This window comes from Trametes versicolor (genome assembly GCF_000271585.1).
Source record: "Trametes versicolor FP-101664 SS1 unplaced genomic scaffold TRAVEscaffold_12, whole genome shotgun sequence".
Classification (NCBI taxonomy): Eukaryota; Fungi; Basidiomycota; class Agaricomycetes; order Polyporales; family Polyporaceae; genus Trametes; species Trametes versicolor.
Window position 1 is genome coordinate 1,935,807 of NW_007360332.1, and position 15,581 is coordinate 1,951,387.

Sequence of the window (15,581 nt, forward strand, 5' to 3'; positions counted from 1 at the left end):
CTGCTTACAGCGACGAACGCGGTCCGCCGTAGCTCCATTTCGGACACTCGTGGTTAAATATTGTGATGTCTGTACAGCCCAGAGCAGACCCTGGATGCAGTTGAAGATATCTATACGTATACGGGCGCAACCTAAACTTCTTGAGGCTGTTCAAGTGAGAAGGAGCGGAGAAGGAGCGAGTCGACGCAGGTCGACGCTTGAGACGGAGATGAGAGCGGGAGTCACAGATAGCCTATACTAATGGGCGCTTGCGACACGCCAGATGAGCGCTACGGCGAGAAATGGACGCGGCGGGCCGGTGGCGGGCGTGTCTCTGCCTCCGCCCACCATGTCCGACACTTGCCAACCAGTACGCCCTTCGCTATCCTCAAGATCAATACATGCTCATCACAGAGCTGTAGGATGATAATGCGGCGGCAAATGTACTTACCGCATTCATGTGCGCGAGCATCACCATCTCATACCTCCCACAGGTGTGTGGGATCCATACACTTCAAGCATCGGCATCGTAGGCCCCTTTTCCAGAGCGGACCGACGGTATACAATAGATCAAAGGCTTTTGTGAACGGAGTGTTTTCCGAGCACAGCGCAAGCCCCGTCGCGGCCCCCGGGTCTAGTACCATCTCTGAGGAAGGGAAGCCGGCTGCGCTGCTGGTATTCCGTATCCCTAGTCGCGCTGGCTAGCAGGAACGTAGCTGGTCGGTCGTCACCGGTTCACCCACCGCTTGCTAACTTCCCACAGATGAGTGTCTTCCCTGAGATACGCAGGACTTGACACGTCCGTTGTTGGTGCGCCCATGGTCGTTCTGTGACACATACGTGAACAGATGACTGCAGTAAGTATTTGAAGCCTGACTTTGTGCGTTGAAATCGGGCTTGGATCCATGTCCTAAACGCCGCATCTGCGTTTGCTTCTCGCGCTGTAGCCTTCTTCTCCGTCCACAACAACGCTCATCCGGTGTACAACCCTATGCGTGCCGCCGGGAGACATGGGTGAGCTCATCTCCAACGTATAGTCTGGTAGCGAGCTGACTGCATTCATCGCCCAAATGCCATGCCACCACAGACCTTGTCGTAGGCTTCCCTTCCAAGTTTATGTTCACACGTCAATCACCTGTCCAACATAAGTGTAGTGTACTCGGAGGATCCCCACGAGCGGCGTAAAAGCGCTGTACGTGTCTTACTGTACATCACAAGCTACTGATCCTGCCGCTCGGTGGCTACCAGGCTCTGGAAATGCGCTTGTGAAGAATTTGGTCCGCACCGCTCTCGCAGCAGATGTTTGCGAAGACCATCGCTTGTCGCGCCGCAGATCGATCTTCATCCGAGTGCATGACCGTCGAGAACGTCATGATACCATGGTACCATGGTACAACCAACATCTTCTGTGGACTTGTCAGCGTGAATATTGCCATACAGCTACGGCACTTCCGATTACCGCGATGTCAGCTCGCGATTGTCAAGGCGCCCACTCCTCGGCATGTGCCGAGGTCCTTGGAAGGAGAGTTTTGTACCCATTCGTTTTGCCTTTGTACTGCTACGACGCACGCAAGGGGCAAGCGGAATCCTCCAGTCTCTGCTCCTGGAAGTACAACTTATCAATTACCCCAGTCCGAATCTGTCCTTCCAAGGGAGCGCCGCAATCGAAAGGCTTCCCTGAAACGCCCATCGCGTGATTGCGATGCGCACCAACATTGCGGCGTTTATTATACCTTCTTAGCTTTCAGAATATGACAGCTCTTCCGATGATAGCTGCGGAGCTATGCTTTTGCCACATGCTGGAGCTGATACGGCAACCATGGGCCCTCTCAGGTAACGTTCAAGAGCATTTATAGCTCCCGCCAGACGGTGCGTATTCACCCCCCGTGCTTTCCGCCATGTCTGTGCTTTTGGAACAGCAAGCAGGTCCAAACCTGACCGATCCCGGTGCTCTTCCCATTCGGCTACCACCTATAGACAGCACGTCGGGTGCGCTACTCATTGGCACCTTCATAGGACTTTTGTACGTGCTTCGGATAGTTGTTTGAATACCTCGCAACATTACTAACAAAAGTGTTAGCCTCCTGGGCTTGATTCTCCACCAAGCTGAGCGGTACGCCCGTGACTCTTTGTGGATCAAGTCGTTGGTATGAGAATTTCCCTGTTTTAACGAGACCAGGCTGATGATAGCTCTGGCTCGGCAGGTCGCACTGATGGTGTCAGTCAAGTTTCGCAACACCGCGAAGAATGACCTTATGACTTAGGGTCACTACCACAGATTCCTGGAAATCGCTTCAAGTGGGATAAATGTGCACGTGTGGTATGCACTCTCGCTCAAATTGCGAACTTCGGGCTCTTACTAAGCCGGTGCTTTTCCGCAAGCTATCATTCTTTAGTGACGAACTACTTTCACCCCGAACGAGCTGTCAACAATACGTGGTAAGTGTACTGTTTAATTGTACGATTGCATGCTGAGGCAAGCGTCCTAGGACAATCAGCGTCAGTGTACAGTCGACGCGAGTAGAGGCTTGGCTAATCTTACGCTCATTTATCATTAGCTCACTCCCCTGACTACGGTACGTCCACATGTAGAATGATACGAACGAGACGACGCCGACGGCACGTAGGAGGTCACATTGTTTTTGACTCAAGGGTCAGTTTCGCTTTCCCAGCTACACGCCTGCGCTTATCAATCGCTATGACAGCTGGTTCGCTCGACGTCTGTGGATTCTTGGACCTCGATACAGACCAGTGGTCATAGTAGCGGTCAGTAATCTTATCTTCTCGCTAATTCGCTATACTCAATTGAACACCGCGTAGTGCGTGTGTATCCTCGCTGAACTCGGTGAGTATTTATGACTACCGTATTCTAGAGATACTGACGGCTAGTACAGGGGTGATCATGGGTAAGAGCCATATGCGATACGGATCCTACCCGTGGTTTCTGAAAATTGTTTTCTACCTTTCCCCAGCCCCGACGATTCATTTGTGCGTGCGCCTGCCATTTCGGTTCATCCTTCGACTCCTTGTTGACGACATGTCCACCACTACTGAAGGTTGGGGTCTACGTACTCGCAAGCATCTGAGGAGGTTCCATACGTGGTATGTTCTCACTCGGAGTCGTCTCAGTCGCACGTATGAGACTTACCTTGTTGACGCTCACGCCTTAGTACCTCATACCTACGAGCTTTGCGCTGGCTCTTGCGGTGAACGTCATGTTGACGATCCCACTGATCTATACACTTCAAGTTCATCGCAAACGCGCGGGTTTTAGTAGGAGGTATGTGTGTAAATCAGGGCTGTGCTACTCGATGTGCATGTGATGCTCACCATTCACAAATACGCACAGCACGAACGCAATGCTCGATATACTCATTCTATACTCGGTCAGCACCGGTGCGCATATTTCTGACCTTATATATTTGACCTTATTGTGACCGCATGCAGGTCTTCTCAACGGGTGCGGCTCCCAAGTTCGACTGCAGCCACTCATATACTTACTGTCCGGACTCCTTCATGCTGCCGCCAGCGTGTTCGACCTCATCACGCTCATCCTTGTCAGTTAAGTCATCCATTAAGCCGTGCATCCGTACTGAACGTTTCCGCATGCAAGGCATTCACGTTTCTGCGCGACTATCTGTACACCATACCCGCATTACCGGCAGGCAAACGTAAGCGACTCATGGCAGGCTATACCCGCGAAGCGTGTAGCGGCTCACGCTGATCCTCTTACAGTATATGGCATCACACTTCTCGCTGCGTGAGCTCAAATTTGCTTATCCCGACGTAGTATGGGTGTTGACCACGCATAAACGACCAGCCTTCACTCGCGCCGCACAGTCCGAGAAAGGGGGCAGTCCAGGCACGACGATGTCAGTGAAATGGTTTTTGGTGTCAGCGTGCTCCCGCAGGCAGCACCGCCGAGTGCGGATACCAGACTGCCCTCGCAAAGGGAACGCATGCATGCGCATCGGGTGAGTGATTCAGTATTATCCTACACTGAGGCGCGGTATTTGATTCGGTTCTGGTCTTTCCAGCTCGCTCCTATGTCTAGGGTAACTGAGAATTCGGACGTGATCGAGCTCAAAGCCCTCGGGTCAACACCCTCACACTATGGGGACACGGCGCACAAGATGGACATGTCCGCGAAGGCAGGGAATCCCGGACATTCTGACCTTGCGAGCGGATCGAGGACTGCCTCTGAGTCCGATCTCGTCTGAGTACGTATGTCCGCTTCGTGTACAGAGGGCTTTATTTTTGACGAATAAGTCGCCAGAAGATGGAACGCTCCTAGACACGAGCTCTCTCCGCGGAGGCCGACTCGGAATAGACCCTATGTGTACTCTTTTCGTGATCTTGTATTCTTGTGTTGTAGTACGGGTTTGAACGACGCACTTGCTCATGGAACAATTGGCCCAGCTCTTCCCGCGCACAATGCCCTCACGCGATACCTGGTGCGGTTGTCTTCCCGCTTCGCGGCTCTGCACGCGTCGGCGGGCGGTTTCAGTACTAAGTCACAATCTTATATGGCGTTTTCGCCCGTGTTTATACTGCGTCTGAACGTTTACCGGACTGAGCACACCGAGGTTCGAACGCGAATACGGTGAACTATGATTGTTCCCGGCTCGAGCACCGTGTGACGTTCATCTGGATCGATCGATACTTCTTTGGAGTTTGGTTTCAGGCCTCCGGCCTCGGAGCTTGCTGAGAAGTTAGTAGGCAGGCGCCGGAGGCCGCAGCGCCGTAGATGGAAATCTTGTCAAAAATCACAGTCGCGACGAAGGACCCGAGCTATTCCAGTACTCTGAACGGATCAAACCCACAGTCTGATCGTCGATGTTGCCGCGGGTCATGGTGTTCAGATGTGCTCCGTCTGTGTATATAAAGAAACTTGGTCGTTCGGAACAAAGCGTCTCGTAGAGATACACGCTGCTCTTCTGGTTGTGCTGTATCGAAACACGCGTCCGAACGAAGCGGCACCATGACGAGTGCTCTCCAGGGTGCATATAGCCTCGGCACTGAGTGCGGCAGTGTAGCTTCGTTGCGTATCGGACAAACTTGTCGAGTTGTAGCTGCTTAGTGAGCGGCTTGTGAGACCAGCTTTGAAAGTCAAAGCGATCAGTTATAAAGAAGTCGCGATGTCGGCCGCCCAAACGTACCTTGAAGGTGTTATCATACATCGCCTTCTACTGCGAGCCTGAGGTGCTGTGGTGTGTACGATGAGCCGGATTTCACCATCTCATCTAGGGGTCGTGAAGTGTGACGTCGAGGCTGAGGAATGACGTCAAGCTCGATGGCGTTGCTGTCGTAGTTCGTCGTAGCTAATCCTGCCTGGAACGCACAAGTCAACGGCAAAGAAGTGGAGACTTCGCACTGGAACGTCATGAAAGCGACGTACCGAACGTGTTGGCCGATGTCCACTCTGCATGGGGGAGAAAACCATCGGGTTGAGCACGGTAGTCCCGAACACCGACGCGTCCCCCGCGCTCGAAGCGCGGTCGGCTATCCATTGGCGGGAGTTGAGTCTGTAACGGGGCATGAGCGACGAACGGCGAGAAAAGAGTGGAGGGCGACTGACGCAGACAGAAGTGTAATGGTGTACACTGCAAAATTCGATTAGGTAAAATCACAACGCGGCGGGGACATGAGCTCACTCCTTGCTCCTGGAAGGCCGAAGGCTATATACACATTGTCTCCGGGGCGGACAAATGCCTAAGGACGCAGCGCGTCAGTGCTCCGTCCATTGGTCTCGCGGGATGACTTACGAATATGGTGGTGATGAGGTCAAACACGCTGCGAAACCTCATGGTCAGACGACAGCACGTAGGCGGGATTGCGAGAGGAATTACCCCGTGAGCAGACCTGTGAAGAGAGGTTTTTTAAGACCCCGGTGTATCTGTATCTACACCGTGCGCACCTGTCCGGACGGAGTAAATGATCAAAATATTGATCGTAGAGTCGGTACTGCCCGTGAAGCGATTGGTCAGCGAGACTTGTGCGTAGGCATGGACCAAATTCCCCGTACCTCTTGATGCCAGTGCGACTACGATGCAGCACATGGATGAGCATGATGGTAAGCGAACCGTCCGCAATCAGCGCGAGTAAAAATGCCTTCGAGACAAGTTCCTATAGGCGGGGCTCAGCACGCAGTCTCATATCGTATCGATAACGCGGCGAAGTACTCACTGCGAGGGTAGGTCGGGTCTTGTCCCCGTCATTGATAATGAACCTATTGAAACGTATCAGAGGTCCCAGTTTGATCTCGCGCCTCAGCCTACATACGACTCCGCAGTTGCCGCTTGATAACATGAGCTTCGGCAATCCTGTACCTATTGATACAAAGTCTTACCTGTACATAGTCCTATGTGATATATTGGAGATTAGGAGTACAGTCGGTCAGATCTCTGTCGAAGTCGAAGCTATCCGACTTGCCCAACACTGCCAATGAGCACAAGCCCTGAAAGATGAGAGACATAAGCGCGGGCGGTTTCAGAGAGGTGGTGTAATTCTTACCGAGAAGATGACAGCAGCTTTATACGGTCGGCTGCCTAAAATCCATAGGCGGCGAATGAAAAAGCTACCTCACACAATAGCTCAGCCTTCATGTTCCCCGCGTAGCACCGAAAGACGCACCTCTGAGAAGTGACAATTGCCAGTCCCTGAAGCGAGCGTACGGCGAACTCAGCCTGTGTATCAGAATCGAGCGTAATTTGGACTTTACCAGCACGAGGGGGAAGAGCTACGAGAGTGTCGCTTTATCAATGAGTTTCTCGCATTCTCTGCACTACTCACATTGAGTGACCTTCAAAGAGCTCGGAAGTGAGCGCTCGTACATGGCTCGATCCTAGATTACCCACCATATGCCCATCGTAAGCACCTCGCTCAGCGGAAGGGAACGGATTGAAATCAGGGAGAAGTAGCTGCGGGCTCCATGGGCTTGAATGCGACGTCGTTTTGAAAGATGCGAGACGTACCAGCTGTGTATCCCCAAGATACTGGAGCAGGTTTCCAGGAGCCTGGTGCGGTCTCAAAAAGGTAAGCATCCGGTGGATTCTGTGATGGATTATATGAAAAGGGCTTACACTGTTGCTACGACCTGAGCGACGACGTGAGAAATTGAACCGATGGACACGAAAGTCAGATTAGACATACCACACACTTCAGCGCTAATTGATCCTGCGGATATGTGCGAGCATAATGGTAGGCTTGATGCAAGATCGCTCCGTAAAGGCTGAGTAAATGGTGAGCATTAGAGTATTGAAATTTTGATAGGATACGTACAGAAGCCCCACGAAGTTACCAATGAGAAATGCCCCGTAGATACTATCCAGCGGAGGCTCCTCTTCATCTAACGAGGGACCGACCGACTCGGAGAGGAACGTGAGTGGGGAGGACATCGCTGTGGTCGCGAAAACGGTCGACGATGACGCGGTATATAAGGAGTGGGAATACCACGCGCCACGCTCGCTGACATGAGAAGACGTCTCGACTGCGCCCGGGAGCCCAAAGCATCTGGGGCTTAGGAGATCGCCCAGAGTCCGACAGTAGTAGATTGGCGCCACGGCGATGCTACAGAAGATCACAGGATCGATCATACAAGCGCACAGAAGATGGCGGTCGGACGGTAAGAACAGCAATGAGGAGTCCGAGACGTCGGAGAAGTCATCGAAGCCCGGGGGAACCACATTATCACACAAGCCGGATGGCTATGCAACGTGCGGAGAATCGCGGTTGTCCAACAACGATGCTCCTGACGTATCTGGGAGGCCATTGAGGACGGAATGCGAGGATAGTACGTTGTACAGTTGTTCGAAGAACTGCGACCATGTCGAAGGTGGTCTGGGTTCCTAGAAACCTGCGGTGTTGACGAACAAGAGAGATCATGAGTAGCGAGCGCGGAAGACGTTGGATGCCTAATGTTGTGCGCTTTCTTGCCAAAAGAACGAATGAGCCAGGAGCTAACGCGAAATGAGCACATACCGTGTGAGAGATGCGCGCGGTTGAGCGCTGAATCTTTCGGCGTGTCGCTGGAGTATGCCCATTCTTAGGAAACCCCGGAGGCCGGCTATGAAGCATCGGTAGATATGGGGTGACATGCCGGACAAGACGCACCGCAGCTGCTTGAGTGTACGGCGCTGCCAAGCCGGCATGCCTGGTGTAACGTATAGCTTCGTGGAGTGTGCGGACGGCTTTTGATCTGAGGAACATTGAGGGTTAGCGCACAACGGCTTCCATTCTTTCCGCATGCTGTGCCCATTGCTCACGATAGGTTGCGCAATAAAGCGGCTGGTATTGCACACGAAACGGAGGGTTACGGTCAGTACGGGGCTATCCAATTGGGTTACTGCGCTACAAGTACACGTCATTATTCACGACCAGCTCTGCGACACTCTAGGAGTGGGACCAGGTCGGCTTCCTCTTCTCCGCAAATGCGGCCATACCTAGGGGTGGATCAGTACCGCACACATCGCTCGAACCGAGAACAGGCTACGCACCCTCCTTCTGGTCCTTCGTCGCGAACAGCGAGTGGAACACCCGACGCTCGTACCGGAGACCCTCGTTCAGGGTGTGCTCGTACGCCGCGTTGACCGACTCCTTGCCCGCCTGCACGGCAATGGCGCTCTTGCTCGCGATGACCTGCGCGAGCTCAATCGCCTCCTTGAGGACGACGCCCTCGCCTTCGCCGACTACACGCGAGACGACGCCCCAGGCAGCAGCCTCCTGCGCGGAGAAGTTGCGACCAGTGAGCACGAGCTCCATCGTGCGCGACTTGCCAATAGCGTGCGCGAGGCGCTACGTGTAAGGGGTTAGCTTGTGAAAGAGAGCGAGGGGGTGTGCCAGATTGGACGTGCCTGGGTGCCTCCGCCGCCGGGGATCACACCAATGCTGATTTCGGGCTGGCCGAAGACCGCAGTGGGCGACGCGAGGATGATGTCGCACATGAGGGCGAGCTCACATCCGCCTCCGAGCTGCGCGCGGGTTGAGTATACTTGCACATCTGAGAGTCCAAGAGGCAATGCCGTACCGCATATCCGCTCACAGCAGCGATGATGGGCTTGCGCACGGTAGTGAGGAGACTCCAGCTCTCAAGGAACTTGCCCTTGAAGACCTCCGAGACTGTTCCAGGCTGTCAGTACGTCGGGGAGAACGACAAGAAAGCGAGACGCACACTGCTTGTCCTTCATCTCCTTGATGTCCGCTCCGGCTACCCCGCATTCTCAGTGGGCGCTCTCCACCATCCTACCACGACACTCACCAGCAAAGGCACGCTCGCTCCCGGTCAGAACCACCGCCCGCACACTGTCGTCATCGTCGAAAGCCTTGACTGCGTCGTTGAGCTCCGTAAAGAGGGGCGTGGAGAGCGCGTTAAGCGCCTTCGGGCGGTTGAGCGTGATGAGGCCAACACCGTCCGCGGGGCGCGAGGTGAGTATGAACTCGTACTGTTTCTCGGTAGACATGAGGCGGACGCTGAGGGGCACGGAGTTTCTGAATGCGCGTCGACTGCGAAGAACGGCGGCAGCGGTGGATGAGAGGGGGCGTTGGAGACGCAGCGAGAGGGACATGCGGGGCTTTTGAAGGCCTGGCGCGTCAGAGTTTGCTGGCTGAGTCCGGAGTTACTGAGAGCGCAGGCTGCAGTGGGAAGAGATGGACCAGAACAACGAGGACCGCGTGGGGAGGTCAGCGTCAGCGAGGCTGTCGATGTCGACTGCCACACAGGGCACTCAATTCTGTTTATTTATTTCTCACTTTATTCACACGGCCTCGGCTGAGGGAGGTGCGGCTGTACGGTTGAGGTCATACCTTCCGTATTCGCAAAGGATTACTAATCCACGGCTGGGATGCGCGAACGGGCTTCACGACGCAGACTCCCCGCGCTTTACTTCATATCCTCGTGAATCCCTTCGAAATTTCACACGTACGTTTAAGCAACTACGATACAGCAGCCCGGAAAGTTTTGCAGGAGAAGGAGTGCTAGCAGACGAGGGAGACGTACATTTGCATACGCCGTCTCGCGCTGCTCTGTAGAGCTCATGACATCACGCAGAACAGCCTCACGCCCTCTAGCCGAGGCCGTGCGAATAAAGTGAGAAATAAATAAACAGAATTGAGTGCCCTGACAGCGAGCACGCGGGTATATGTAGCGGCCGACGCCGGCGGCTTGCGGCTACCATGTGCTTGCTCTCACTCCGACCACCATCCACTCGCTCCTCAACGTTCCGTCTTCAACCGCTCCGCATCGACGTCTCGCTCAGCACACGGCACTTTTTGCGAAGGTCGGGCTAGTCAGCTGCTACGGCACCCTTTCTCATGTCGAGCGCAAGCTCAATGCGGAGGTGCCGCGTTAGCCGTGATTGGTCTCTGACCTTCCCTGAACATTCCCGAAGTCGGAAGGGTGCATATATGCGGACGTATGCTCACTCATTTTGCTCGGAGCGTGTTGGTGAGTGTCTAGTCAGCATATTTATAAGAATCCAACGCGTCAATAATCTTTTCCCTCCGCGTTACGCGTAGCGGCAACAAGAGCAACCGCATGTCGTCAATACGTTGGCGGTGACAGTGAGCGCGAACTCACGAACAGCCGTACGAGCAAACGATACGACTGTCTTATTACTGCGATCATCCTTGGCTGCCAGCTATTCTGGGTGACACTACACATCTTGGGGCCGCTGTCGTGACTGCGACTTAACATTTTCTGCGATCTGCCACGGGACAGTGCTCGCGCACGGCAACCCATCACTCGTCCGACTCGAAAAAGGCGACACCCTCCCTTCTGGCCCAATTCTGCGCTTCATCGCCTCTCGGGACTGGGAGCTCGTCTCGCGCATCTTTGACCACCTGCTGGAACGCTGCCGTCGCGCCCTGTCCTGTCGTGCTGTCATTCTCTGCCCTCCAGATCCCAACGAACAACGATGCCTGACCGCGGGTGAGGCCGAATAGCCCGGTATCCTTCACGTCCCTAGTGACACCCATGTTGGTCGCCAAGCGGTCGAACCACGCCATCTGCATCTCCATAGGCCAGTGGTGACGGTACCACCACTCGCGCAGGTGCGGCGGCGGCGGCGAGTGCTGTCACATGCGTAAACCTCGGTCCTCGTCTCGTGGGTTTGGCGTACTCACAGGTTTGGGGTCAAGCACCGGCGACGCGATATACTCTTTCGTCGGGAGCACGCCGTCCAAGATCATCGAGATCAAGATATAGGTCTTCGCTTTCGTCACTCTCTGGTGGTTGCGGTCACTTCGCGAAAGAATGGGAACCTCGATGCGGTTTTGGCTGGCGGTGGTCGCTCAAGAGTAGGTGGGCGCGTCGCGAGACTAACTCGATGGTTTCGGGGAAGATGTCGTCGACTGGTACGGTCTCCCCTAGTTCCCTGTGCTCACATATGTGATATGCGCGGCGACAATTGGAATTCTTTGCACCTCATATATCGCTAGAGGTGATCTTCTACGGACGTCACCAAGAAGCGTCTATCGCGGGAACGAGGTCAGTCCTACGCATATGGTCATCGTTCTCACATCGCTGATGTCAAATATGCCATACGTGACGAATTTAACTAGGGTACGGTAAATCATGCTACATCTGTTTGGCAACGTACACGGTAGGACCGCCGCAAAATATGACCCTCAATCTGCCTTCGTCACTCTGACTCTGCGTGAGCCCCGAGCCCCATCTCCTTCGTCCGCTAATCATATTGCCCATGTCTCGCTCTTGATCACCACGTTCGCCGCAAGCGAGCATTCCGGGATCGCGAAGCAGGCCGCCGATGCGTCCTCCAGCTTGACAATCTCCTCGTGTTTCACTACGTCTTCATCCTCTTCCAAGAACGGCAGCTCATCCTGGGCATAATCAAGAGCGCGCTGGAACAACACCATCCCGCCCTGCAAGGGGTACCCCATTTGCCGCTCCTCGTTAAACTCCCGGATGCGCTTGATGAGCAGCGACGCATGGCCGATGGTGACCCAACCCAGCGTCTGCAGCATCACCTCGCCCGGGACGCCCATCATGCTGATGAGGCTGGTCAACCAATCTAACTGTATCTTCGTCGGCGGCCCATAAGGATCCTGCCACTGCCTCGGATGCTGAGGCCGCTCGTACTGAACGACTTCAGTTTCGAAGCCTTGAAGTATCGTTGCCAAGCATGAGGTACTCACCGGAATCGAGCTACGCCCCAATGCGCTGATATACCCCGGGCTCGGATGAACACCGTCCTCAAGCATGGAGATCAAGATCGACGCCTCTGCCTTGGTCACCTTTTGCGACTTGTCCTGTCGGCTAAACTTGGCGAAGGGTATGTGTACGCTCATCCTCTGCCCCAGACCATACAGCCTTCCTTTTTGCCGGGGCGTCATCGATTCTGTAGGCGTTCAATTTATGTGCAGACATCCATTCTGGATAGGAGGTGGACGTACCGCCGCCTGTGGCCCATTCACTAGCCGGACGGATATACGAGAGCGCCATTGCGCGCTGAGGATCTTGCAGTAAGTTCGCTGTGTTTTAACAACGAAAGGTGAGTGTCTAAGAGCTGTGAACGTTTAAAAAGGAGGGCTGACCAGTAATGAACGCCAGGTGAGTCCTGGACAGAAACAAGACTGATACCCCTATGTTCCACTCCGAGGTGTCCGCCCAGATTCGCTACAAATTCGTCCAGGTTTTGCAGATCGGGTCGGGCACCGGGTGCAATAGTCGATCGTAGATCGGGACGATGGTACCATTACACTACTCTCTCTTCGCAGCTGTTGGTATGTCTTGGCGGCCCCGCATTGGGTGTTTGCTTCCGCAACGCAGGCACACTGTGAGTTCAGTCTGCTTTTGAACGTGCCCCTGCATGGAACTAAGGATATTCTGATTTCTTACAGGCTACCACACTGGAGCATCACATTCTGAATATGACGGCAACCTCCGGCTCGAGAGTAGCCATGATCTTCACCGCGATCTTCATGGCTTCATCCATTTGGCGCAATGGACTCTACTGGAACGTTTTCTAACGCGTCTCTCGCGGCTCGTCTCGTTTCAATCCGCTGGTTCTTCCCCCGCAGTCGCCCTATAAGCGATGACGCCCACCGAATGTTAGGCCATTGAGGGTCACCTTCCAGCGCCGAGTCGTGAAGCCAGGTACGTTGTTGACACCGTTTCTGCGAAGGTCGCTTATGTATGTGAAGTTATTCCGGGTTTTGTGAACGACACAGCATAGCATGACCGCAAAAGACGACTTAAGATATGATATGTCTACAATCCGAAAGCAATATCCGACTGGTTTCCAGGTATACCGTTATCAACATTGTAGGGACGCGTTCACCAGGCTGACGACTCACCAGTATTTTGTGCTGCATTCCGATGACGTCAGGCCCTCGGACTTCTTCGTCTAACTCGGCAACTCCTTCTGGATGCGCTCAACGACGTGCTTGATGTTCCCCATGCTGTCCTCGCTGATGACGCCGCCCCGTTCCTTGTACGCCGCTAACTCCTTGGTGAGCAGAGACCCATGGAAAACGACGGTACGGGAGAGCTTCTGAAGCCTCTCCTCCTGCGAGATACCCATCAAGTCGAGCAGCCCAGTCAACAAGGTCAGCTGTTCCTCTGTCAGCGGAGGGCAAGGTTGTTCTCCCTCCTGCGGCCTCCCCTCGACGTCCCGCGACCGGCTTCGGGACTATCGCAGCATCAACACGGGGCCTCCATACGTAGCAACACACAGTGAGTCGCTCACCGTCGTAGAGCTTCGCCCCAACGAGTTGATATAAGCCTCGGACGGCCTCTCGCCACGTTCGAGCATGGCGATAAGGGTCCACGCTTCCTTCATCGTCACTTGCTGCTTATTTCTCCCCCGCTGACTGTTGTCGGCGAAGGGAATGTAGACTCCGGTCTGCTGCCACAAGTAGTAGAGCTTTCCCCTCTGCTTGTCCGTCATCAACGGCTCTGCGTACATGTTAAACATGAGTCAAGCGTCCACTCTCCATGAAGGAAGATGTACGCACCTGTACACAGTGTCTCCGGCGGCGGAGTGCCCGATACTGCTTCCATTCTGGAGCTCGCCGTATCAGAAGCTCTGCGCGATGGTGCTATGAGCCTAACTGTACTACTCGGCTATGGTGTATGACATGTAAGTGACCGGTATCCCCCATTGTACAACATGGAGCACTCACTGATGGCGAGTGCCGCATATGTGGTGGACGGGAGTAGCAGCAGCATTCATCTCCCGCAGGCAGGTATACCTCAAGGTCGTGCTGCGGTAGACGGCGTCTCGCCGGACACCGGGAGCAGTACGCATGCCCATTTCGGGGAATGAATCTTCTACAATTTCAACGCTGCTTCGAACCGTGATATACATATGGACAGGTTCCGTATGCATTTCATCTACACTCACAATCGCTCCAGGCACGACCATGCATTCTTAAAACTATCGCTAGAAAACCATCACGCCGGGCATTGCTCAGCCTGTGCATCAGGATCGCGTCCGACTCTATAGGTAAATACATCATACTTTGGCATAGACGATCGGGACTGATGCATTGCCTAGTACTATCCGCAGCTACATGGTTGCGTGGTTGTCTACTCCTGAATGGGATCTCAGACTCCGCCACTCGGATTGCCTTGCGGGACGGGGACCTCATGACGGGCCTCCCGCACTGCACTCTCGAACATCGCAATATCTCCCCTAGCCGCACCCCAGCGGCGCTCTCTCTGCTTCTCCCTGAGAGTTCCGATGAGCCACGCAGCCTGACCGTAGGTCAGACCCGTCAGACCCCGCTGCTTGACCCAAAGCGGAATGTCCAATTTACCCACGAGGCAGTCTAGCCAGATCATCTGCATGTCGCCGTCCTCGATAGGAGCATGGCAATGCTCCCACAGGCTAGGGTGCGACGCAGGAGTCTCCTTCAATGCCGTATATGTGAGTGCGCTTCAACGATTACAAAAAACAACTACTCACCGGGAAGGGATCGCGCCCAAGGTTGTCTAGGTACCACTCCGGGGGACGCACGCCGTCCAGAATCATGGCGATCAAGTTCCACGCTTCGGCCTTGGTGTACAGCTGGTTGTTGCAGTCGTCGCGTTCGAGAAAGGGAATGTAGATCATGTCGTGGTAGGCTACCTTGCGTAGCGCAATTGACTGCGCCTTGGTGAGCGGATCTGACGTTCGACGAGTCAGTATATCCGCCGGGAAAGGATCACTTAGTGGTATTCAAATACTCACCTCCTCCAGTGTACCAACACTCCGGGAGCTTCACAGGAAAACACACCATTCTTCCCGACGAATAAATTTGAGCCTTCCGTACGAGCTGCAGTCGGTGAGAATTAGGGTAAAGGGGGTATGAATACGGGTACGTACTTAGATCAGCTTGATCAGGGTGTTCGGACCTGCGAGAGGCAGTATTCTGGACGAGTTCAAAATTCTGCTGTCGTGGCAAGAAGCAACTCCGAGCACATAGGAAACTTACGCCTTCGAACCCCGCATATGAGGACGAACGACAGAAACTCCGTACGCCTCATTATGTCGCCACCAAGTCTTGACGCTTTCCTGAAAAACAAATCCTCCTCGATCATGATTTTGATCCGCCGGAGTGGTTGCCTCCGAGGCGACCCATGGAACGGCCTAGATTCGAAGCTC

General features: G+C 54.3%; 7 protein-coding genes across 7 annotated transcripts; 2 read left to right on the forward strand and 5 right to left on the reverse strand.

Moving 5' to 3' along the window:
* Positions 1-1,877: 1,877 nt before the first annotated feature.
* Positions 1,878-4,199, forward strand: TRAVEDRAFT_52836 (uncharacterized protein; the record flags this gene model as incomplete). The annotated part of the gene is made up of 21 exons (XM_008045380.1): positions 1,878-2,002; positions 2,060-2,126; positions 2,184-2,197; positions 2,258-2,299; positions 2,362-2,418; positions 2,469-2,478; positions 2,538-2,555; positions 2,607-2,632; positions 2,685-2,745; positions 2,800-2,824; positions 2,874-2,885; positions 2,952-2,967; positions 3,036-3,081; positions 3,150-3,259; positions 3,329-3,375; positions 3,427-3,439; positions 3,509-3,536; positions 3,593-3,650; positions 3,715-3,739; positions 3,800-3,953; positions 4,017-4,199. 21 exons carry the CDS (start codon positions 1,878-1,880, stop codon positions 4,197-4,199), a joined length of 1,137 nt encoding a protein of 378 aa, XP_008043571.1.
* Positions 4,200-4,974: 775 nt separating this feature from the next.
* TRAVEDRAFT_31713 (uncharacterized protein) lies at positions 4,975-7,576 on the reverse strand (the record flags this gene model as incomplete). Its single annotated transcript, XM_008045216.1, has 22 exons — positions 4,975-5,079; positions 5,139-5,310; positions 5,378-5,504; positions 5,558-5,582; positions 5,634-5,691; positions 5,745-5,772; positions 5,829-5,841; positions 5,897-5,943; positions 6,005-6,105; positions 6,166-6,208; positions 6,262-6,277; positions 6,329-6,340; positions 6,412-6,436; positions 6,493-6,556; positions 6,613-6,638; positions 6,701-6,718; positions 6,772-6,781; positions 6,837-6,899; positions 6,954-6,995; positions 7,062-7,075; positions 7,132-7,210; positions 7,261-7,576. Coding segments are annotated over 21 exons (1,286 nt in total), but the record flags the coding sequence as incomplete, so codon positions are not given.
* Positions 7,577-8,326: 750 nt separating this feature from the next.
* Positions 8,327-9,622, reverse strand: TRAVEDRAFT_74886 (enoyl-CoA hydratase). Its single transcript, XM_008045727.1, has 6 exons — positions 9,236-9,622; positions 9,149-9,184; positions 9,005-9,096; positions 8,832-8,948; positions 8,475-8,772; positions 8,327-8,420 (listed from the first exon to the last, which is right to left on the reverse strand). Exons 1-6 carry the CDS (start codon positions 9,540-9,542, stop codon positions 8,371-8,373), a joined length of 900 nt encoding a protein of 299 aa, XP_008043918.1. The 5' UTR covers positions 9,543-9,622; the 3' UTR covers positions 8,327-8,370.
* A 1,091-nt stretch (positions 9,623-10,713) lies between these two features.
* On the reverse strand, positions 10,714-11,163 carry TRAVEDRAFT_52839 (uncharacterized protein; the record flags this gene model as incomplete). The annotated part of the gene is made up of 2 exons (XM_008045381.1): positions 10,714-11,046; positions 11,098-11,163. 2 exons carry the CDS (start codon positions 11,161-11,163, stop codon positions 10,714-10,716), a joined length of 399 nt encoding a protein of 132 aa, XP_008043572.1.
* Positions 11,164-11,664: 501 nt separating this feature from the next.
* TRAVEDRAFT_23964 (uncharacterized protein) lies at positions 11,665-12,436 on the reverse strand (the record flags this gene model as incomplete). The annotated part of the gene is made up of 3 exons (XM_008045160.1): positions 11,665-12,072; positions 12,130-12,332; positions 12,388-12,436. 3 exons carry the CDS (start codon positions 12,434-12,436, stop codon positions 11,665-11,667), a joined length of 660 nt encoding a protein of 219 aa, XP_008043351.1.
* Positions 12,437-13,340: 904 nt separating this feature from the next.
* Positions 13,341-13,996, reverse strand: TRAVEDRAFT_52841 (uncharacterized protein; the record flags this gene model as incomplete). The annotated part of the gene is made up of 3 exons (XM_008045382.1): positions 13,341-13,625; positions 13,683-13,891; positions 13,951-13,996. 3 exons carry the CDS (start codon positions 13,994-13,996, stop codon positions 13,341-13,343), a joined length of 540 nt encoding a protein of 179 aa, XP_008043573.1.
* Positions 13,997-14,472: 476 nt separating this feature from the next.
* Positions 14,473-14,830, forward strand: TRAVEDRAFT_31715 (uncharacterized protein). Its single transcript, XM_008045217.1, has 2 exons — positions 14,473-14,692; positions 14,755-14,830. The coding sequence occupies exons 1-2, from the start codon at positions 14,585-14,587 to the stop codon at positions 14,800-14,802; spliced, it is 156 nt and encodes a 51-aa protein (XP_008043408.1). The 5' UTR covers positions 14,473-14,584; the 3' UTR covers positions 14,803-14,830.
* Positions 14,831-15,581: the final 751 nt, after the last annotated feature.